Source organism: Thunnus thynnus, chromosome 9, assembly GCF_963924715.1.
Source record: "Thunnus thynnus chromosome 9, fThuThy2.1, whole genome shotgun sequence".
NCBI classification, from domain to species: domain Eukaryota; kingdom Metazoa; phylum Chordata; class Actinopteri; order Scombriformes; family Scombridae; genus Thunnus; species Thunnus thynnus.
In genome coordinates this window covers 3,409,478-3,432,806 of record NC_089525.1, presented here as the reverse complement: position 1 = coordinate 3,432,806, position 23,329 = coordinate 3,409,478, and the positions used below count along the sequence as shown (strand labels likewise).

General features: G+C 39.8%; 1 protein-coding gene across 5 annotated transcripts in view; it reads left to right on the top strand.

Annotated features, from left to right (window-relative positions):
• The window catches only part of uvssa (UV-stimulated scaffold protein A), a 41,485-nt gene that overhangs the window by 1,399 nt on the left and 16,757 nt on the right, over positions 1-23,329 (top strand). For 2 of the 5 annotated variants that reach the window (XM_067598542.1, XM_067598538.1), the window contains exons 1-8: positions 686-837; positions 1,473-1,601; positions 1,939-2,092; positions 2,201-2,377; positions 3,906-4,026; positions 4,372-4,905; positions 7,241-7,350; positions 7,598-7,726. In XM_067598542.1, coding sequence (XP_067454643.1) covers positions 1,492-1,601; positions 1,939-2,092; positions 2,201-2,377; positions 3,906-4,026; positions 4,372-4,905; positions 7,241-7,350; positions 7,598-7,726 — 1,335 coding nt within the window. In that variant the 5' untranslated portion in view covers positions 686-837; positions 1,473-1,491. Of the gene's footprint in view, positions 1-15; positions 128-685; positions 838-1,455; positions 1,602-1,938; positions 2,093-2,200; positions 2,378-3,905; positions 4,027-4,371; positions 4,906-7,240; positions 7,351-7,597; positions 7,727-23,329 lie in introns of those variants that run through there. The other 3 variants (XM_067598541.1, XM_067598539.1, XM_067598540.1) reach the window with 3 other exon arrangements.

Sequence of the window (23,329 nt, the reverse complement as noted above, 5' to 3'; positions counted from 1 at the left end):
TCTTGCTGCATGAAATTGAAAACATCCAGTGTCATTCTAAGTGATCTAGAGTATAATGTTGATAGACTTCATCTTCACCTTGGAAGTTACCAGTAGTTTAATTAACTCAATCTACAACTAAAAAAAGGTAAGATATAGCTAGTTTTTAGGGAATCTATCAAACAGCATTGTTCAGGGATAATGCTTTAGAAACAACTCTCAGTATAACGCAACATCATTCAGCAGCAATGACCACAAAGTTGAATCAACACCTTTAAAGGCATCTTCAACAAAAACTGTATAGTTAATGAATTAGATTTTTATAGATGTAGACTTCATATGTTATTGTTTTATACTATGTATTCATATAGTTGATGTAACCATTGACCGTATACAGTCAATGGATGTAACAGACTGTAGACTGATGGGCTTCAGGTGTACGCACAGCAGTGGAGCTTTATCCACGCTTTTATTCTGAAAAGCCGAACCGGCAGTACAAGCAGCTAACGGAAATCATCCACATTCTGTGAAGACCCGCCCTACTCTGCCTCTGATTGGCTCTGACCCTGATATTCTTACACTAACTGCACTAACCCAACCATCTCACTCCTCATGCCTAAACCTAGCCAATCCAACCAACTAAGGCAATGAGTGCTAGCCAATCAGAGGTAGAGTAGGGCGGGTCTTCGCGGAATACGGGTGGGAAATATTACAAAACAAAGGCATTCGAGGAAGCGGTACGAGACAAAACAATTGCTGTTAATTTATTAGGTTTTATTATGAACGACTCACAGGAGTCAGTCAGAGCAAACAGCTGGGATATTTCCTGAGGTTTAGTGTTTTACAACAAGATAATTGGTAAGTAAATCACTTTCTAACGCAAACAAGGACTTCAATAAAGATCCAGAGGAGGGGGATTTCTAGATGTCTTTCTTTATGTGGTCTTTTTAAATTGTATGGAAATTATAAAGTTGTGTAAATATGTACATTTTCAAGACACTAGAATTTGTAGTTGAAATCTCATGTAGCTACATTTGAACAGGTTGTATATTCATACATGGTGGGTGTACCTCTGTTATTACAGCCAAATGTAATCAATCTAATGGGTGACAAGCCTTACACTATAATATACTTTATAGTTAACATAGTATAGTATAACTAGATTTACAACAGCATTAGCAATTGTCTGACTTTACAATGCCGTAAATAGCATCATAATGATCTTATATTTATTTTAATATTACAAGAAAGCTTTCCACAAGCTGTAGACAACAGTCTTGATATTCTCTTTTGCATGTAATTGTACCCACTTTATTTCAGAGATAGTAACACTTTGTCTGCAACACTTTGTCATTTCGTCTTTCTCTCTTTGTAGCTCTCCCCTCACTCTAGTCCCAACTTTTGCACTCATATATTCATCTCTTATTTTGTTAAATGGTTTGGCTCTTGAATGTAAGTGTAGGTAAACTCTTTCAGTGTATGTCTGTCTGCAGGTTGTGTTAATGTCTGGTGATGGAGCTGTCTCAGCGGGACAGGCTGTCAGAGCTGGTGGAGGAACTGACCACATCAGGACAGCAGCAGCTCAACCAGGACAAGATGAAGGAAATCAAGAAGATCTGCAAGTATGCCACAACTTTAAGGGCACATGCCCACTCAGAGGGCTAAATCAGGCATGTCGCTGTGCAGGTCGAACAGGTTTTTGCTCCTGTCAACCTGGGATCTGTGTTACAAAGCTAGATCAGTGGGTTAGCCAGCTAATTTGGGGTTAACTCTGGCTCTTTTTGTTTGTTTGAGCTCCTCATCACCTGTAACAGCAGCAATTCACTGCTTTATTTTTTATCATGTCAGACCTGCATCCATTTTTAGTCAAAGAACACACTATGATCATGTCCTAGATAAATATTTAGGATAATTACCAATCATGGGGCTAATCACTGTTGGCTCCTCCATTCCTCTCAGAGTGTCCAATGACTGCATAGACCACGTGTACCACTCAGTGATGTCCCAGCTCAACCAAGAACATGCTGAGATCCGACTGTCAGCCTTCCAGATCGCTAGTGAGCTCTTCTCCAGATCACACCACTTCAGAACCCTGCTGGTGGACAACCTCCAGGTACTGGAACACCAACCACCACAGCACCCAATTGAACAGATTTAATTGTAAATCACAGTGGTCATTTTGTGTCTTCTGTCATTTCTCTCCATCCTCCCCCTCCTGCAGGAGTTCTTGGAGTTGACTGTAGAGACGGACTCGGAGCAGCCCCTCCCTCCTCCTAAAGAAGTAGCCAGGAAACTGAGGTCACTGGCCATCCAGACTGTCCAGTCGTGGCAGGCCTCTTACGGGACGGCGTATAAGAAGTTGGCACTGGGCTACCACTTTCTCAAACAGGTCAAGAAGGTGAGAGAGACAAGATTGATTTTATGCATGTTTTTATGGCATTTAAGCATTTTTTTGTGTGTGTAGTTATATGCCAAACTAGTCAGTAACTTTTTTATTTGTAAATAATAAAATTACAGTCTTTATCTCATGTCATATGTTGTTCATGTAGTCCAGTGTAAACTTGCTGACCATGAGCTATTGAAATAAAGCATTGATTCCCTGTCAGACTGGCTCTATAATGATTATTTTATAAGTTAGATGCTCCACACAAAGTGATACAGTCCAGCCTTCTTAGATAGTCAACTAGCGTCATGTTAGCTGATGAGCTTTAGGCCTTTTTCACAACAGACATGTTGTCAAAGCAGGAAAAGCACAGATGGAACTGATCACATTTAATGATGGCTGAATCCCATTTAGGTTTTCTAAATTTTTGACCCTGGCACAGTGCATGATGGTTCATCGTGGATTCCTTGGACACTTGAATGCAACTGAGCTATTGTTAATGTCATCACTTCCACCTGTGCTTTTCCTGCTATTACAAGTCAAAATGTCTGCTGTGAAAAGAATCTATACCAGAACAAGGTGCCCTGTGGGTGTCCCCATTTTTATTTATTATATCTTGTGCATGTGTACGTGGACACACATACCTGCATAATAATCAACAGTTGGCCGTGGTAATGTACTAAGAAACTCAACAATGCACCTGCAAAGGCAAAGAAGAAAAAGACTACTTTCTAGCAAATGTAGATGTTAAACATGCAGCTTTCAAAAAGTTTTAAAAAATGAGCAACTGTTTTATGAGGGAAGAAACACATTGAACATGTTTGTTAAACCTCAGTCATGCACACAATGTGTTTCCCTGGTAGCCTACTGGTTAAGACACATAATCTCAACACTCATCGTACACTTGCAACTGTCAGGTATATATATATACAGTACCAGTACCAGTCAAAAGTCTGGACACACCTCCCTGTTCCCTTGAATGAGAAAGTGAGTGAGAAAGTGTTCAACTGGTGCATAGTATATGTACACACACAATGTGTTTTGGTGAATAACACTGAATGTAAACAGAAACTTTGTGTGTTTACAAGACAACTCCACATAGTGCCTTTAAAACATACCCTGGTAATTTGCATTCTATTGTAGTTGGACTAAATGGTGGACTGCATTAGATGTTTGTAACTGTAAGAAACACTGCTTATGTGATGCAAGTTAACTGTAAAGACATGTTAGCCAGCTTGTAAACCATATATGTGTGTTTGTATGAGTAGAGAAGAAGATAAAGCACATTCATGGGTTGTTGAATGAAGGCTTGTCTGTTGGTGGTAATGCGATAATCATTTCAGCACTGTTCACACAGGTCTAGAAATTCAACATCGTTTCAGTACAAGCCCACATGAGTCAGTATAGATATCCTCAGATATGATGTCAATATCCTCAGATGAGATGACTAACAGTATCACTATGATAGTGCAATTCTGTGGCTTTACAAGACTACAGTGTGGTGGTTTCTCATATTAATGAAGTGAAGTGTCCGTGTTGTCAGGTGGACTTCCAGGATGCTGAAGCCAGGACTGTAGCAGAGAGGAGGAGGGAGGAGGAGAGGCAGAGGAAAATGGAGAGGATCTACAAGGAGAGAGTGGAGGCAGCCACCAAAGACATGGAGGGTAAATACTACATCATTCAACAACACTACTGGTAGTGAGAATGATAATAACAAGAAGAATGGGACTGGACCAAATATTCCATTTTTGCTTTCCCATGTCCCACTTAGATTAGGATAAAAGTTTTTTGTGTGGTATTTAATTTTTCACATTAGTTTAAAAAAAATATATATTTCAAAAGTTATATAAATTAAAATGTTGTGGTTTGTACGGAAATATTACTCTAAATGTGTTTTGTGTGTCTTATGTTTTTACATTTTTCAAATGACATTATCAGACAACTGATAAAGGCAAACAGCTATAACTTCTATCATAGCATTTATTAACAAAGTATTATTTCTTTGACAGAGGCGTACCAGGACATCGAGGCGACACTGACAGAGATGGAGTCCTGTATGAAGCTGCTTTTCCCTAAGTTTGACCTCACAGATGACCAGACAACCAACAGCAGCCCTCCAAACTCCCAACCAGCCAATGAGTGTGTGCCTGATGATGAACAGCCCTGCTGCAGCAAAGACCTGAAGGATGACAAGAGAGAAGAGAAGACACAAGGGAGGGAGGAGGGCAGAAAAGAAAAGAAAGACAAAGAAGTGACAGAGGAGAAGAGAGACAACAGGGAGAAGAAAAAAGCAAAGGAAAATAAGGAGAAAAGCTCTGACGATGAGGAGAGGGAGGATAAGAAGAAGAGGAGGGATGAGAATGAGGAGGAGAAGACTGGAGAGATGGAGGAAAGGCAGAGGGAGGGAGAGGAGGACGATGATGCTGAGGAGGTGGAGGGAGGTAGTGAAGAAGAAGAGGAGGAGCTTATTGATGAAGACTTGTTTATTCGGAACTCTGGGCTCATCTCTCATTCGTATCGTCTGGACCTGAACCTCAGTCCTGGTGGGTACAACTCATGTGCATAGTTTAGTGTAGTGAAGGCAGTTTATTATGTAATATATATAACTGTAATGCAGTAAACCCTGTGTTTGTGATGCTTACAGTATTTAGATTTGGTTGCCACTGTGTCAGAGAAACACCTTTCTGTATAATTCAGTACATTTCTAACAGCATCACAAGCTGTTTCCCCCTAAACAACCACAGCTTTCAACCATCACCTTTCTGATACACAGTCTCAAAACAACACTAAGACTCTACAGCCATGCTAGTGGCTCTGTGAGGGCTAAATGCTCACACCGACATGCTATCATGATCATGATGATGATGCATGTTGATGTTTAGCAGGTATAATGTTCACCATGTTTGAGTTGGTTTAGCATGTTAGCATGTTAACATTTGCTAATTAGTACCGTAGTACCAACCACAGCTGAGGCTGATGAGAATGTCATGAGTTTTGCAGGGATTTTGTCATACACCAAAATATTAGTCAAAATGAAATTTTAACCAGATGATGGTGCTAAATGAAAAGTTAGGAGATAATAGTTATTACAATTCATCCTCTGGGAAACATGAATGTGTGAACCAAGTTTCACAGAAATCCATCTAATAGTTGTTGAGATAGTTCATTAAAGAACTTCAAAGTCAACCTCATGGTTTTACTAGAGTAACAATCAGAGGATCACCAAAGTCATTAGAATACATCATTGGGGGACCATGAATGTTTGAACCAAATTTTGTTCCAATCCATCAAGTACATGTGGAGTTATATCACAGCACAAGTTGAAACTTTGACCTGCTGGTGGCGCTAGAGGAAAATCCAATCTGATAGTTGTCAAGATATTTCAGCCTGATCCAAAGTTCAGCTAGGTGTACCCAATAAACTATCAACTCAGGGTATAAACTCTGTGTAACCATCTATTCATGTAGGGCTGACTTAGTGCCTTTTGGGCACTGACTGAAATATAGAAAATGGTCTGCATTTTAGAAAAAAATGTATATATACATACATACATGAATACTGTATAGGCACTAGTTTTTTTGCTATTGTTTTTTTCTTTTAAATCACATGACGCCCAGCCCTATTTGTACACTCATGGGCCAAGTTTTAGGCACACATGCTTGTCATGGCTTATGAAGCTGTGATGAAGTATACAAAGCCTGCAGATGGGGTCAACACAAATAAGACTAGTGGGATGAAACATGGTAGGGTTACCAAGATTGATGAAACTCCTTGTGTACCTTTTTTGATTTTTTTTACACTTGTTTGAGTGAAGCCTATAAAGATCAGAGTGAGCAAGGCAATGGCTTTGACAGTGGTATAATTGCTATTATACCATCATCTGGGTGAATACTATTTTCTGATTGGCCAGCAGGTGTGTGTTAAAACCGTGTATTGCAGTTTGGCTCAAGTTTAATCACCATTCTAAATTCATCCGCTACCCAACCTGTAACCATAGTAACATTAAAGAGCACAGCTGTCAAAGCTTACTCGTTATGAAGTTTTGAAGAATGGGATACAGCAGAGGAAAAAGAAATGGAGAAGAAAAGAAAGAAACCAAGCGAAAAACAGCACAAGGAACTGACACCTGAAGAGCTTAAAATGATAGAGGAAGAGAAGGATGAGATTAATACAAAAAAGGCAACAAAACGGGCAGTTAATACACTGAGAGACTTTCTCTACCAAAAACAAAAGAACTCCGATTTGATGACGTACTTTGTGGTTATGCTTAATGACACCTCACGTGAAATTTATGCCTCGGTGCTACAGTGTGGCAAGTTGTCATGACATCGGTAAGCCCTTGCTTCATAACCTTTCGATTATGAGTGCAAAACTTTCACCAAAAATTTGTGAATGCTTTTATTTTATATTGTTGGCAAATGACCATGATGTAAGCAGGATATTCAACCTCTGTTTCACATTGGATGGTTCTTCACCTCCACGTCATGCTTTAGAACCGTTAAACGCCCACCTACTCGTTGATTATCCCTCACATGTGATAGGTCATCAAACGATTCATGGTTCCTCGGAACAGGAGAGTGAGCTCAGTTTATTCCAAAGGGCTGCCCAGCCTCCAGATCTCTACCCAATAGCATACCATTGCAATGAGGACAAAAGGAGGGGTTGCAGAAAAAACAAACAGCAAAAAAGTCTAGTGTAAATCCATCATGCTGAGAACATTCCCAGTACCTCCTTGCAACCAGACCTCTAACAGTTCATTCTGTCCTCAAGGCAAAAGGGATTCCTGCTTGTCAATGTGTGAGTGTAGCTAATTAAGTGGCATATGAGACACTATTCTGAACTCTTCCTTTCCTTTGCTTTTCTTTCCTTTTCCTTCAGGTCTTCATGTTAAGGAGACAGAGGATAATGAGGCGGTAGTTTCCACGGTGATAGACCTCCATAGACTGATAACAACCAAGCATCTACCAGCAGTGCAGGGCTGGGTTCAGGTTAGTACACACAGACAGGGCTCGTATGTGTAGACATGTAATAAATTACCACATTAAAGAAGCTGGGAATTTGAGAATGCAACCTACTGATGCTAATAAACCACTATACCACTCCCTCTTCTACTACTGTTACCATTGGTACTACTGCTGCTGTTAGTGCTTTAGAAGCCTGATTTCATACTTTATATTTTGCAAATAAATGCTTCTTTCTGTGGTCTAACCTGTCTCTGTATGCATGTGTGTGTAGGTCTTCACCAAGTCAGGAGCTGAGCAGCAGCTGCTGAGGAGAGCGCTGGATCTGAAGAAGTCTTTAGAAGCTGCCCTGCAGAAGCACAAAGAGCTTCACATCGACTACAAGTCCAGGTTTCGCAAAGTGGTGAGTTATAATATTACAATATTAAACCCTGACTGTTCTGGACGCTGTGTGGGTCTTGCAAGTGTGGTTTGTTGAAGTCACCTGGTGGCAGCTAATAGTAGTGCAGCCTACTGTAAAGACAGGAAGTAGTGTTCATATAGTGTCATTACAGCCGCAAAAAAGATCCGTTACTAAACCGCCTTTGCTTTGTTACACTGAACCAAATAAAGCCAGCATAAAGCCGCCCCCATGTGTGCTTTTACATAGCATGCTGGTGTTCCGGATTCAAGGTGTGATGTGTAACAAAACAGCATCAGCATCCTGTCCTGCTGTGCTGGCTGTCCCTGATGTTGATCCGGTGCTGTGAGTTGCGAAACAACTCTGCCCTCCCCCACTTTATATCTGTACCTTTTATACAGAACAGCAAGGCGGAATAAAGGCACAGCATTCCTGCCTTGAACAGGCTGTGTAAAAGGGACCGGTGTCTCTACAGTCCTGTTCCATCCATCGTTACAAGACTTGTAAGACAATTGTCTGTAAGTGGATTTATAATTAGGAATGTATTGATGCAGAAAACAGCACATTTCAAAAATTTATGACAATTTGTTTATTTTATTAATTGATGACATATGATTGCAGCTAAGCTAGTTTCCTAACCTTAGTTAATATCCTATGCTAATTTTATACTTACCTGTTGGCATAGTTAGCTTTATTTACTGTGATATTTTATACTTGCTGTATAATACTTACCTTGTCATATCTGTAATTTCAACATGCCATTTTGTGTTTGTTACAGTTTACAAAAAAGAACTCTTCAAGTAAACTTCAGAAACCATCCTGGTTCTCCTGGAGTTTGAGTAGATGTTTAAGCTGACAGGATAGTTAGGCACAGGACCTCTAGGGAGGCCAGTAACTTGCTACAGCATTTGCCACACTAACACATAAACCTGATAAATGCAGGACATTGCTCTCACTTATATTCTATTGGGAAATGAAAAAAGCTGAAAACATCCAGGAATATGTTAACAATAGCTTAACTTGAAGTTTATAAAAGTAAAACAATCATTGTGTCTCCCTGCTGACTGTCTAAAACAGTTCAGTAATTATATGTCAAATAAAAGGGTTAGGGTAAACTCATAATTCTCATATTAAAAACATGCAGCAGTCAGTTATAGGGAGAGTTGCTCTTGGCTGATTAAAAAAAGCCAAAGATGCTTAGCTAGCTCAGCCACACTTAAATGCTCTCATACCCAAGACTACAGCACAAGCTGGTTATTTTTTCCTGTTAATATGGAGTTTGGTCAGCAGATGGCAGCATTGTACTACACATTCGGGGACAATGGTACAGATGTTGCACTTGCAGAGAAGGGATTGCAGTTTGATTGAACCGCTTTGTGTCTTGATAAACACAAACTTTGTCCTACAAAAAAATAAGTCCAGTGATAGAAAGCAGTTTGTTCAATACTGTCTTTATGTTCCTCTGACCACTTCAGCTGACTTCTGACGTTTTCTAAACTCCCATACTCTGGGGTCACAGACAAAACTCACATTAGAATCAGTGAAATCCTGACTAAATCTTAATGTCCTTTGGGGAAAAAAAAATTAAATCTGTATTTTAAGAGAGAAGTTTTTGATAATGACCTACGACCTATCAAAGCTGAGTTTCCTTAGAGCCAGCATCTAATGATTTTTACCTCCCAAAGGACTTGCAACACTGGCATCTGCACACTTTGAAATGTCTTCTTTATTATATCAGGAAAAGTACAACATTTCAAGTTCAATTTGGATCTTGTCCTGGCACAGAGGAATCAAACAGACTCAGGAGTGTTTCACTGAACACCTGGACTGGATATTTGCACACCGCTAGTCAGTCAAAATTATATCAATATCACATCAAGTGACATTGTACACATAAAAGCCATTCCAAAAACATCAAATGCATTGAATTTTTAAAACATTTATCATGGAAAAAATGCTAAATGTACATACACACATGTGTACAAAATCACTGAAAAGATCATCAACTTGAAAAAAATGAATCAAATCTGAGAAGTGTGAAAAAGTTCATGTTCGACAGCTCAGAATAGAATGCGTTTTTAAAATTGGTGCTATATCACCCTCAGAGCAGCCCTAGTTCTCATCTGCAGCATCTAGTGGCCATTGTAAGAACTGCAGCTTCAGGTGCTTCTACACAGCTGTCACCACTCACGCTAGTCTGATGAAAGCCAGCTCACATTGATGTCTACTTAAGACTAGTACTGAGATGCCATAAGGAATGTCTTTGAATAGAACCTGATTGAAGCAATATTAAGTGTTCAGACTGAAATCAATGAAAAATCTACATAAGATTCTCTATATAAAATATACAAAATATTACAAATGCCCACTGCAAATTTCTTAAGCCCTTTTTTATTACCCAATCAGATTCATTAAAATACCCCAGTATTATTGTTTCATATCAGGTTGCTTGGCTCTTTTAAAATGCCCTTTTTCAGTTTTTCTCTTCAAATGTCTGTTCATTCCTGTATACCCATGGGCTCCCATAGGGAAGTATCATAATAGAGACGAAGAGAGAGTATGGAAATATTAATAGTTAAGACATTTGGTAGAGGTGAGATAGCAAGGCACTGCCATAATGCATAATGTATCAGAGACAGAGAGAAGAAATTGGGGAGCAAGGGGGAGGATGTGCCCATTCATTCACTTTGTTACCACTAATGTGCCCCATAGCTTGACAGCTGATATGTCTATCTGACTGTCTCTATATCTAGCTTAGCATCGTCGCTCTGGTGTTGTTTGAGCTGACCCAAAATGGAGGCACAAAAAAAAGCTTGTTAGTTTAACTTATTGCTTGATTACAACGGTTTAATTGGTGCTGAAATGTCTGGAGGTGTTTTGGAGAGGGGTCCATGCTGCATGCTTGCAGTGCGGTGAGATAGAAAAAAAGAAGAAAAAAAATCCAAGAGGAATGGACTTCAGCCTGCAGTTTCAGGTTTTAAATGACCAATGAATGCAACCTGCTTTATGTGTTTGAAAAAAAAGCATAAAAGTTGTAGCGTGTGAATCCATCTTTAGCTGAACAGAGCGGCAGAGTGACAGTGACAGAGCGCCGGGCGTCTCGCTCTGCCTGGTTATCACTGTCAGGGACCAGTCTGCTGCACCAGCAGGCCCAGCACTGCGATAACCACACAACTTACAGCCCCTTTATCATAATTAGCTTTTCCTTTTTAGCCTTAAAAGGCCTTCCATTACTGGGTCCTTCTCTATCGGGCCGCTGACACACCACACGATTGGTTTCTCTCTCAACGGGCCTCTCAATATAGTCTCCCATAACGGGGGAGCCGGGGAGAGAGAGAAGGAGGAAGAGCCAGAGGAGGGGTGTTATGGAGGCAGATAGGGAGGCTTGTTTATTGAAGGAGAGAATAAGACAGAGGGAGGGTTGAGTGAAGACGCATTTACATGAAGTTAGAAGACTATTGAAAACAGAAATGCACAAGGCTGTTTTCTTTTTCATGGCTGACTGTTCCATTTGTGCAGTCTGAACATCTGAATGTTGGATGCTTATGAAATTTTACAAATCTAACATATAGCATGTGAATAAGACTGTTGATGGTCTTAGTTCAAATGATATGCTTCAGACGTTTTACTTTCTTAGTAGTTTTCCCAAAGATTGAGCCAGAGATTGTTTAAAATGGTGCCATCTACTGGTTGATCTAAACCATAACTCCAAGTATTGGCTGTGCCTAAAAGTGCTACACAATCAGCTGATTTTAAAGAGAAATGTGTGGTTTCTGTTTCTTTCTGGTGAGTCAAAAGCCTTGGAAGTGAATGCATTGCACACACATTTCTGACACAATATTGTTGGCATGTAGCTTAATACTCTGGGAGAACTGGGGTCCTCTGTTCTAAAACCAGGCTGGCAAAACAGGCTGCACTTTGTTTTTCCACCACCCCATCTGATACCCCTGATGTTGGACTTAGTCCAGAGGGAGCAGATGTCGGTCATTCTGGATGTTCCACACCAAACGCCGGCTATGTGCCATAAATCCGCTGAGGTTGTTGCCACCTTAGCGAGCCTCTCAGAGATGTGTCAAAGACGAAGGGCGGCCGGCCAATATCTCATGGAGACCTTTGCTTTGTCATTTTCTGATTTGTCTCGTTTTACCTCCCATGTCCTTTTCAGGTCAGTGCTCAATGTTGACATCGTTTACCTGTAGAATTGTATTGTTGAGCATGGTACATGGTGGCTTTCTGGACCAAACGCCCCTGATCTACCCTCAGCCTTTCTTTTCCAACTCCCATAGCCCACTAGTGTCTCTGTCCATGTAAAAAAAAACACTAAGATACACTAAGCTCACCCCTTCACTTTGCATGCTGTTGACTGGCTTGATAGCTGTATCAGAGACTTGTAGTACTGGCTCATGTGATTTAAAAATGCGTCTACTGATATTATAAAGATCTCTCCTTTTTCACCAAGAGGCGAGATTGTTGAAATTGGACGTCTTTATCCCCATTTGTCAGGTACATTGTGTTTCACCCTCTCTTTGATGGGCAGCTTTCTGACCCACCTTTGGTTGTGGCCTGTAGTCGTGGTTGGATGACAGATCATAAGAACTGGTTTGTTGGAACCATACTGAGACCTTTAGTTAGTAAAACAATTTTGTATCTTACAACAAGCTTTCCAATAATTCAGCGTTTCACAATATGAGGAAACAGGCAGCCTTCTTAGTATCTTCCTAAGAAGAGTGAGTATGTTTGAGAAGAGTTTTCACGAAGAGCTATGTCAGGAGAATACCACATGCATCTGTTGAGTACTTCAAACTGAAAACATGGGCTTGTGTTTAGGAAGGGATAAGACATGCAGACTTATTTGAACATATCTGTTTTTAAGAGTGTATTCAGTCACTCTGGGCTCCATTCATACAGGCCTGGGCCTTGTTTACTGCTGATAACCCATCTTATCACAGCACAATGAATGTGAATAAACAAAGACAGACTATCCCTCTATTTCTCTCTTCTAACATTCCCTCCTTTTCATTTGTACATTCATTTTCTGAATTTGTCTCTCTGTCCTACACTAGAAATATGTATTTCTCTTGCTCTCTTTGCCTCTATTTCGCTCTCATTATGCATTATGTTCAGTCTTGGTGTTGTATTTATTGCACCTCAGCAAATTGGTTGATAAGTTATCTTTTCATTAATGGAGTAAAATAAGGAAGTGTGGGAAGACATGGTGAATAAAATTCGCTGGGAGTAGAGAATTCATGACAATAAGAGTGGAATAAAAAGGGCTTTCAAAAGTCTAGTCTCATTCCTAATGCAAGTATACTAACCTAGCCAAAAGGAATGCCTCCCTACCTACAATGGACCAAAATGCACTTGGTTGATGATGCCTTTGGTTAGTTGCTTGTGGCATTTTTAGCCATAATGCAAAAATATGAAAACGTTACTCTGTAGGCCCCCATTCAATATGAGTAGCTAATCTTACCCCAGTGACAGGTCAGGATATGAACTGATAGATGAATATAGGGATGCACCGATTTTATTGAAGTGGATGGGGCACTGGATGTTTTTTTAAAACGGATTTTAAATTTGAGAAAAAGAGAGCACTGAAATTGGATTAGTACTCAAAACAAGGGTGGTATGTACCCAGAGTTCAGTTATTGGAATTGGATTGAAAAAGTCATACAATACAATTAATACATGTGATACAAAATGAAAGGGTTTGTGTAACCTGCTCTGTTAGAGCTAGCATGTCTTTATTGTTTAACAGATTTAATCTTATGTTGACTTTTGAAAATTGCAAAGACGATAGCCCAAAGATTGAGTAAAGCAGTACATTTTTTTATGGCATGTCAGTGTGTTTCAGACTAATGTTGTCATTCACTTCCCTTTTGACCAGTTACAAAAACATAATTGACAGGATCATGTGAGTGGAGTGATGAGGTGCTGACATGAGTTCAGTTTGAATATGACTATGTCTGGTGAAAGTTGATATGTACAGTAGGTGCAAAGAGAATGTGTCTGATTTCTGACAAAGTTTGATCATCATGAGCCATTTGTTTATGACATAGAGCTAGCCTAAAGGTTTTTGTATATACTTTTTTTCATTAGACCATTTAGGAGACAACTTTGGTGTAAGTTTAACAACCTAGGATGAGTTCACTTTAGTAAGTAGCGATATGTTGTTTTTTTTGTGAGATATGTAAATGTAACTAATTGAAGTCTTTAGGTTTAATACTTGAAAAAGTGTATTAGGAGTTATCAATTTAAAAAGTAAGACACTAGTGTCATAATTTGGCTAACATAAGATTAATTCAAAATGCAGATTGTTTCTGCAGGTGGAGTAAAATTTAGTCATTCACTGTGGACACAGTCTGGCTCCATCAAGGGTCTCTGATAATGTGAATGGAGATGGTTTCTAAATTGGAACTGATGGATCCACTGGGAATGTCATGGTGGGGGTTGGATTTGGTGGTTATCCTTGAGATCTCTGGGCCAGTTTGATATCACTGTCAACAGGGGCAAACTGGGCTCCTGAGCTCCACAAACCCCCAACGGTCTTTGTAGGGTCCCATCAGTCTTTCAGGGCTTTCTAGGTGTACTCATGGAGGTTTCAGGGGTCCCCAGTAAAATCAGGAACAGCAGTGTGTAATTTAAACTATGGCAGTGGACGAGAATGTATAATAATGACTAGTTTGATCACAGATTGAGACAGGATGGGAGGGGGAACTGAACTAGACGGTTGAGAATAAGCTCCTTGACAGGCAAAGGTTTGGGAAGCTCTGAGCTGGCTAATAGACCTGCCAGGGTAGGTTAGAGAAATAAAGATGTCACCTTATACATCATATAAGCTGACTGCTCCCCAGAGACAAAGGGTGCGTCTATGTGTGTGTGTTTGGGGGGGTAGAGGAGTATAATGGCGTGAAGCAGTGAAGAGGAGGCTATGGGGATAGAGAGAGAGAGAGCAGGAGTGGAAAGCTTTTTTCTCATTAGTGTGGGACCCCATGGGATCTTTTCTAGGTAGTAATGAATAGGAGTGCAAGGTGGTAATAGAGATGTGGGATGTTGTGGCAAATCAAGTCCTGAATAGGTCAGACTCCACTGCAAGCTTTAGGCCTAATTAGTTTGTAAATATGTTGAAATCAATCAGCGGCAGCAGATTTGCAGCTCCTGCAGCAGTGCAAATATTAAAGAAAATAATATATTGTATCGATTGGTAAAAAGACTCACAAACTAATTTATAAGTGAATGCATTAATAATACAGCTTAGTCCTTTATCTAGAAGTTGGTCTAAAACCAGCATTAAAGAGGATGAGCATACATTTTTAAAATCCATCCTAATTTGCACCTGTAGCCAATGATGATGCCAAAAGTAACAACTTCTCATCTGGAATTTGTGGAAGCATTTTGGACAAAATGTAACCTGTATTTAGTCACAAAAATAAGGTATGACCAACCCTGGGTATCATTTTTGGTTTTTAGTATCAAAGCCAAAAATATACTTTTTTTTTTTCTTACTTTGAGGAACAATGTTTTTGTACAAAACAGTTTTTTTAAAAATGAATAGAAATAGCCAAAGTTTGCAAATGTTAAATGTTGTTTAAATCAGCATTCGTACATGTACAGTTGACCTTTGTTTCTATAAAATAGTCTAAAATGGGCACAAATCTGATTTAAATCAGGTAAATTAAATATCTGATCAAGGAATAAGTAAAAAAGACTACCAGACATTTGATACCAACTCTCTGCACTTGACGTGGTTTTCAATACTTGCTGCTATGAACACATTTCCATAGGTACCAAAAAGCTGCTGGGAGCTGTTGTCACCCTCTCTTGGCACAAAACTCACAACACTCCTAGTTAGACCAACGGTTTGCAATTCTTGTTTTAGTGGCATATTGCATTCCTCAATGGTATTGCATTGTTGACTGTTGCTATGCCACTGCTGTTCCTCTGCTAATAGTTTAATAAACATGACATGTCACTCATTTTCCACTGGCAGATGACACTGCCAACTGGCATACCTATTCTTACCGTCCAGTGCTGATTATGGTATGTCGCTGCTGTGCACCACTTTAAAACAGTGTATCATTATATCCTACTGGGAAATACCACTAACCAGTGGCATTTAACATGACGATGATAACAGTCTCGTTGTAGTTAGCAGCACATACAAATTCTTGCTTGCATTTGCCGTTGCTGTGGTAATGTTATGCCTAATAACATGGATATTTGACATAATTCCCATCGGAAATATAGCATTAATGCTCAAACTTTGACCGACAGGCTACGCTCACTATGCTAGTCATATAGGGCTAATGTAACTAATGTAGCTATGGCTAGACTCACTAGCTTTGCTACCACAGTAACTAGCACGGTATACTGTTCATCAGTGACAGCTGATGACAAGAAGTGGTTATTTTCCAGTATATCAATATGGCATAAACTACCAATATAACACTTTACCTGCCAGTGTAAGTGGCATGCTGTGTAAAGGTGGCATACAGCAGCGGTATACTGTAGTCAGCAGTGGCATGTGCCAGTTGGAAGCATACAACTAAAACAAGAGTGGCACACCATAAGGCACTTTTCGATTTTGGCTATCTATTTGTGGCCACTATGGTCTTGATTCAGTGCTGAAGGTCTATTGGCTGATAGACTTTTCACCTTCCCTACCAACATTTCCTAATCAGACTAGATTTGAACAACAATTTCAACAGTACACCTTTCCTCTGACAAACTGTCACAATACCTGTGAAGAAGTGAAGGTTGTGAACCTTGGTTTTCAAGGAAAGATGCTGATTTTGGACACTTAGAGGATCAAGCTGCTACCACATGGCTATCCATAGTCTACAGTCCTCAGTTACACTCAAATGTCTGATAACTGTGTGAGAGAGGGTGTGTGAGTGTTTGTGCAATGTATGTGTAATACTCTCAGGAAGATGACTATGTGTTTTATATATGCATTTGTGTAGAATGTCTTCATTAAGAAGCAGTTTCTCACTTGCTCTCTCTTAAGGGAAATGTCTTTTGATAATGGTGGCATTAGAGACACTCACTATTCCCAAAAGACATTTTCCATTTCAGCCTTAAATGTAGAATGAAATAATTTAGTCACTGTGTGTGTGTGTGTGTGTGTGTGTGTGTGTGTGTGTGTGTGTGTGTGTGTAGCCAGGTGGAGAGCTATATTAACTTGTCAGGGTAGACAATGGAGACATCTCCAAAGGGTTTTTTCACCTCCTCGTCCTCTCGTCTCCTCTCCTCCTTCCTCCCTTCTTCCTCTGCTTTCATTTCCTCCTCCTTTCACTCCTTTTCTCCTCCGTGTGTGTGTGATGGTTAACCCGCCCCTCCCCTCTCTGCCATACACCTGACTTATGGCTGTGCATTAATAATTTGCCAGACCTTGGCAGGCTGAGTGTACATTAGCATATAAATAGCAGATGCACTGAGTGCCCATCACAGTCGACTACATTTAATTTTTGGTTTATAAGATTGAATGGGTTTTTAAACGCAGCACCATCAAACTTGCCAAGAGACAAATGAAGTCAGGGGAGCAGTTGTCCGAGGCGGCGCCCTCACATCATTTTTATAAAGGATAAGAGTCTTTTTTAAGGGAGAGGAGGGGGAGGAGAGACGGCTAGATGCTATAGCAGCTGAATAAGCAAGACACCTGTGGAAGCAGCAGCATACTGAAGTTTCTAATTCTATTCTGACATCCATATTTACCCCAGCTGACAATCTCCCTCCCTGCTAAGTGTACACTATATGACCACAAGTATGCGGACACCTATAGTTAGTTGAACATCATTCTAAAGCTATGGGAATTAATCTGCAGCTATAACAGCCTATACTCTTCTGAGAAAGCTCTCCACCAGATGTTGGAACCTGGCTGCAGGGATTTGCTTCCAGTGAGGTCCAAAACTGATTTTGGTTGATAAGGCCTGGCTCACAGTCGGGGTCCGAAAACACCCGCCAAGTGCCAAATGCAGGTAGATTTTCCATTTGGTGAGTAAATCTTGGAAGGCTATCCACCACAATGGCGGGTAAATGTTTGTACCAAAATAGGCATGTAATAAAATATCTGGCATGACGGCTTGGAGAAAATTAGTCGTGTTTATCCCTATACAATGTAGACATGTGCACCATATGTGTTTTAAACAGTGCTGGGGAACTGTAGGACTGCTAGAGACGATCTGACACTGTGTCTACTTAGAAAGCATAGCAGAGCAGTAGTAGCGAGTGCTCTGTCTGTGTGTCTACACAGGTGGCGTTCAGGTAAAGCGTTGAGCGTAGGTCACCCACATTTTGGAAGTGTTCAGAGCCCAATCACAATGACTATAGTTATGCGTGTCAAATGGAGAAAAATAGACCCGAAGCCTAAAAACTATGCTTCGGTTCGCGGCTACGTGTCCATAGTGCACGTGACACATGAGCTGTTACGCCAGCAGTGTAGACAGCTCAATTGATTAACATAAGCTTGTAAGAGTAGCTACTGTGGTGTCAAACTAAAATAATTTTGCTTCAGATTTTGCTCTGGCCTCTTCTTTAAGTTTGTATCAACATAATACCTTATTATCTCAATGAAATATACTGAAACAAATGTTTATGTGACACAAAAAGGCAATTAATTATTTTGGCTGTGGTCGGTGGATTTTTTCATCCACCAGTCCCCTTGGCAGGTGAGTCAAAATGTTAATATCGGAAACTGCTCACAGTTGAGGTTCCCAAAGGTGTTGGATGGGGTTGAGGTCAGGGCAGGGAATTGTCATGTAAAGGGACAAATAAAAACAGTTAAACTAAAGTTTAAAGTTGGCTATTGTCCAAAATATCATTGAACTACCATGGGACCATTAGTTACTTACATTACTGTAAGCTGGCTGCAGAAAATACTACTTTGCGAAGCATGGGCACAAAACAATCAAAAGTGGAGGACCACACCATCTCCACTGTCTAAAACCGGCAGCTGAATTTCTGGCCAGTCATGTCCCATAGAGAGCCAACAGTCTGCAGGTTTTCATTCCAACCAAAAAACCTCAGCAGTGATTTCATTGACTACTTAAAGGAGAGCTAATTAGCAGGTGGAATTTTTAGTTGGACTGTTGGCTCTTGATGGTCACATGATTGGCCATAGTGTGTAGTCGATTTATCATTTAGTCAACTGACAGAAAATGAATCGCCATCAATTTTGATACTGGATTAACCATTCAAATCATTTATCAAGCACAAACATTTACCAGTTCCAGCTACTCAAATGGCAAGATTTGCTGCTTTTCTCTGTTTTATATGATTGTAAATTAAATATATTTTGGTTTTAGACTGTTGGTTGGATGAAACAAGCTATCTGAATACACCACCTTGGGCTGTGGAACTGACAGTATGACTTTTGACAGGCTGATAGATTATTCAGAAAAGTGATGAACAGATTAATTGATAGTAACTACTATTTTTTTTGTCTTACTGATGTGTAGTTGTAGATGGATGTCTCTACACATCCATTGAACCAGTATACTCGCCCACATAACTTATGGTCCTGGCTTTAACAACCGCTTCCAACTGATCTCTCCTTTATTTAGTTGCCAAAAAACTACTTATTTTTCTTCCCCCCCCTATTTCCCCTTTATAGGAACCTCCTTTATTTTATCTTGGGTAAACATTGCCATTACAGTAACACATAGCCCTGCTTTACTTAAACAACTTTTTTTTATTATTTCTATCTTTATTTTTATCTGGGGCTGATTTTAATGTTAAAGTTACCAATATTTGTTTTGTCTTTTTCCTATTACAATGACACATGGCCCTGCTTTACTTAAACCATCACTTCTAATTTGTCTGGTAAATCTTGAGTTTCAGTTAAAGAAGCCGTTTTTATCTCCTCCAGGGAACTCTGCCGCTACTGTGTGATTTTCTCCTCAAGTGTGTCCTGGAGAATAAACCAAAGCTCTGTTAAAATGCAAAGCAGCCCCCCATGCAGCCATGTGGGGGAATAGAGGCCATATTTTAGCCGCGCTCCCCGTCAGCAAAATGTTTCTGGAGGAAAGCTAATTCTACTGTGAGACTTACAGCTCTGCCAGGCCGGCCGACAGCACTCGATGCTATCAGGATTAAATTAAGGTGAATTAGAGACAAAGAGGGAGAAAGAGGGGGAAAAGGGATGATGTTAGGGCAGGATTTTCCTCGAGCTGGGTGATCACTTCTTAGTCTTAGGTCATTGATCAGAACAGAATAAACCAGCCGGGATTAAAGTAGACAAGCACAAAACCTATAGAGACTATATTTGTGTGGATGTATGTGTGTGTACGTGTGGTGAGTGTGAATCCATTGTCCTCTGAGGATGAATAAGTGCAGCAGTGGAGTGGAGTAATGGAGAAAGTTTGGTTTGGTGTTTAAAATGTTACACTTCAGTTTAACAGCATTCTCTCAGCTTTTCTGTAAGAAATAAATAAGATCAAGCCTCAGTATCTCACTCTTCAAGTTCACTCTGTGCAACATCTCTTCTCAGATTAAAAGGATCATTTGTAGTAATAACAGCTCTGTTTTATCAGGAGACTTTTACCTGACTACCTTTTACTCTCTGCAGTATTACATCTTTACACGCATAGAAGTCACTTATGTTTAATATGGTTGTAGTGGAATTCACTTCAGTGTGCTTTATACATACTGTATACTTTACATTGCAGAGAAATTTTATGTCATATAAACAATTAATATATTGGGTCATTTTGACGATAACCTGGACAGTTATGAAATCTTTTACGATAAAATTCAAAGACTTGACCTTCATTCACTAACACTGCTGCCAGTGACTGCTATTTTATAATGAAAAGTAAGACATGCAGGTTTTATGTAATGGCACTTTCCATGTGAATTGGAAACTAAAGACCCTGAATATTCCAAAACTGATAAAGACCCAGACAGCAGAGGTGCACATGGATGTGTTTATACCACTTTGGGGGTGTGTGTAGGTGTATGTACTCACACATGTCATTGCTTACAATTAATGCAGTCATACATTTTAGGCTACGCATAGACGTGCACTAACGTGGGAGCTCGCTGCCATGAGCAGATTATTCAACTGGAGCCACAAGGCTATGCAGAAGCAGAAAGTATCATTTGAAGTCAGGTGACTTTAGCTGGGGGTTTGGGGAACTGGAGACTTGAGTGGTGTCAGTATACATAGAACAAAGTGCTTGTCAAACAGTGTATGAAAGTATGAAACCCCCTCTCACCCCACACCTGTCCAGCGTAGGAACTGAGATGGCTACATTCAGAAAGTTTTGTAACTTTCCAAAAGCAGCGATTGGCCAGCGGTGCAGAGTAATAAACTTCTTCCTCAAGCTTTCTTTTTTTTAAAAATTTTCCTCAAAAACACTTCCATCAATTTTCATAAACGGAGTCAGATAGATTGTCTGAAACTGTGTGCCAATATCTACATTTGCATGATTTATTGCGTCTTTGACGGCAGGCTTTTCTCCCTGCCTTCAAGTGAGAACATTCAGCAGACAACACTTACTACTAAATCATTTGTTTCAAGTGTACCTCAGCTTTAAATGCATAGATAGATCGACTGCAAATGTGCTATGTGATCAGCCAGGTCACCATCACTACATTCTCTTTATTTATAATCAGTTTTGGTCATAAAAAGCCCGACCAATTTATTGAACCATGAATGAATAAACAACAGCTGCTGTTTCACTTGAATATCTAATTGTAATGACTTGTGGTGAAGATTTAAGAGTAGATTATTTTACATTAAGTGTTTACATTATTTTGTCTACACCAGACAGAGAAAGAATACACCCCCGGGTCAATTTTGAATTTTATAGTTGCCATCATGCTTGTTGTGTGTATACTTACATATGAAATCTCTTCATTTTTACATCTCATGAACGAGGCCTAACTTCCCTCTCAGACCACCCACCACGTCTCTGCTGTCGCGGCTGCATTAATGAGAACTAATTAGCCTTTAATTGTTTAGTTGGTGGTTAACTGCGTGGTAAGTATTGTAATATGAAGTGTTTTAATTGGTCTCTGCTGGTGTGTTGAGGTGTGTTGAGGAAGGGTTGTGGCACGGTTAACTGACTCTGTCCCAGGGTTCAGTCGTGTGCGTGGGTGTGTTTTAGTAATCATCTAAGGACTCATCATTTGTAAACTAATTCTAACATTCTAATGGGCTTTATCAGCAGTAGCACAGCACCCCTCTATCGCACACACACACACACACACACACATACACACACACACACATACAGGTATTACACACTAATGAAAAAGAGGCCTTTGGGAATAAGAGGTTAGTCTAACGTTAGGTTTTACTGCCCCTCATAACACTAATCACTGTGATTATTATGCTGTGTGTGTGTGTGTGTGTGTCCTCAGCTGTTAAAGGCAGAGCAGCCACCACTCATACACACACACACACACACACACACACACACACACACACACACACACATTTGTATTATGGAAATGACCCCTGTGTGAATAGGAGTGTTGTGTTCTGCATTGTAGCCCAGCCAATGGCTAACAACCTCACCGGGAAATTAAAAACCATAAATTCTGCTTAGCGCTGATAGCAGCTCATCACACACACACATACACACACACACACACACACACACACACACACACACACACACACACACAATCATCGTCATCCCTTTCTCCCCCAAGCCGAAGAGATCACACAACCCTGAGAAGGAGAGTAAAGGAATGAGAGAGAAACTGGACTTAAATAATCACTATGTCAATATGTGTAGTTTAACTAACGTTCTGTTTGGTTGTGTTCAGTGTATCAATGTGTGTAGTTTGTGGATTATAGAACAAGGCTGTTGATATTATACACTTTACCTATTGTAAAGAAATTCAAAACCAGAAATTGTGTGCATCAAAGCCTGATAGATCCTCTTCCTCTGTACCATAAAGCTCCATTGTTGTCCAAAAACTATTAAAAACACATTAAAGAGCCACACTGTTGCACTGGGTGACATGAACACATACTCACACACCGTCCCACTGCCAGAAATACAGAAACTCTAAATGTGGATTCATCCACTGCTGAAAATAGTCCCCAACAGATGCACTGTTTCTTCCTATTGGAGTAGAAACTACAGTGACCAGCTTTGTGAGGAATTTACTGAGCAGTTTTGAAAATAAAACAACATATTTATGACTAGAACTGCAACCATCAGTTGATCAACAGAAAATGAATCGCTAACTATTTTGACAATCGATTAATCTTTTTTTTGGTCATTTTTTTAAGAAAATTGTCCAAATTCTCATATTCCAGCTTCTCAGAGGTGAATGTTTTATTAACTCTTCTATCTTAGTAACTAAATATCTTTGGCTTGTGTTGACTGTTTGTCGGGACAAAACAAGACATTGGAAGATGTCAACCTGGCCTTTGGGAAACAGTGATCAATATTTTTCACCATTGTTGGACATTTTTTTAGACCAAACAACTAATCAATTAATTGAAAAAATAGTTGACATATAAATCAATAATGAGAATTAGTTGCAGCCCCATTTGTGACCTGTTTTTAAAGGTTTTGATTTTAGAAATAAAGGTTATTCCTGGACTTGCATCCTTCAGATCTTGCTTTGTTTTCAAGATGAAACTATTCA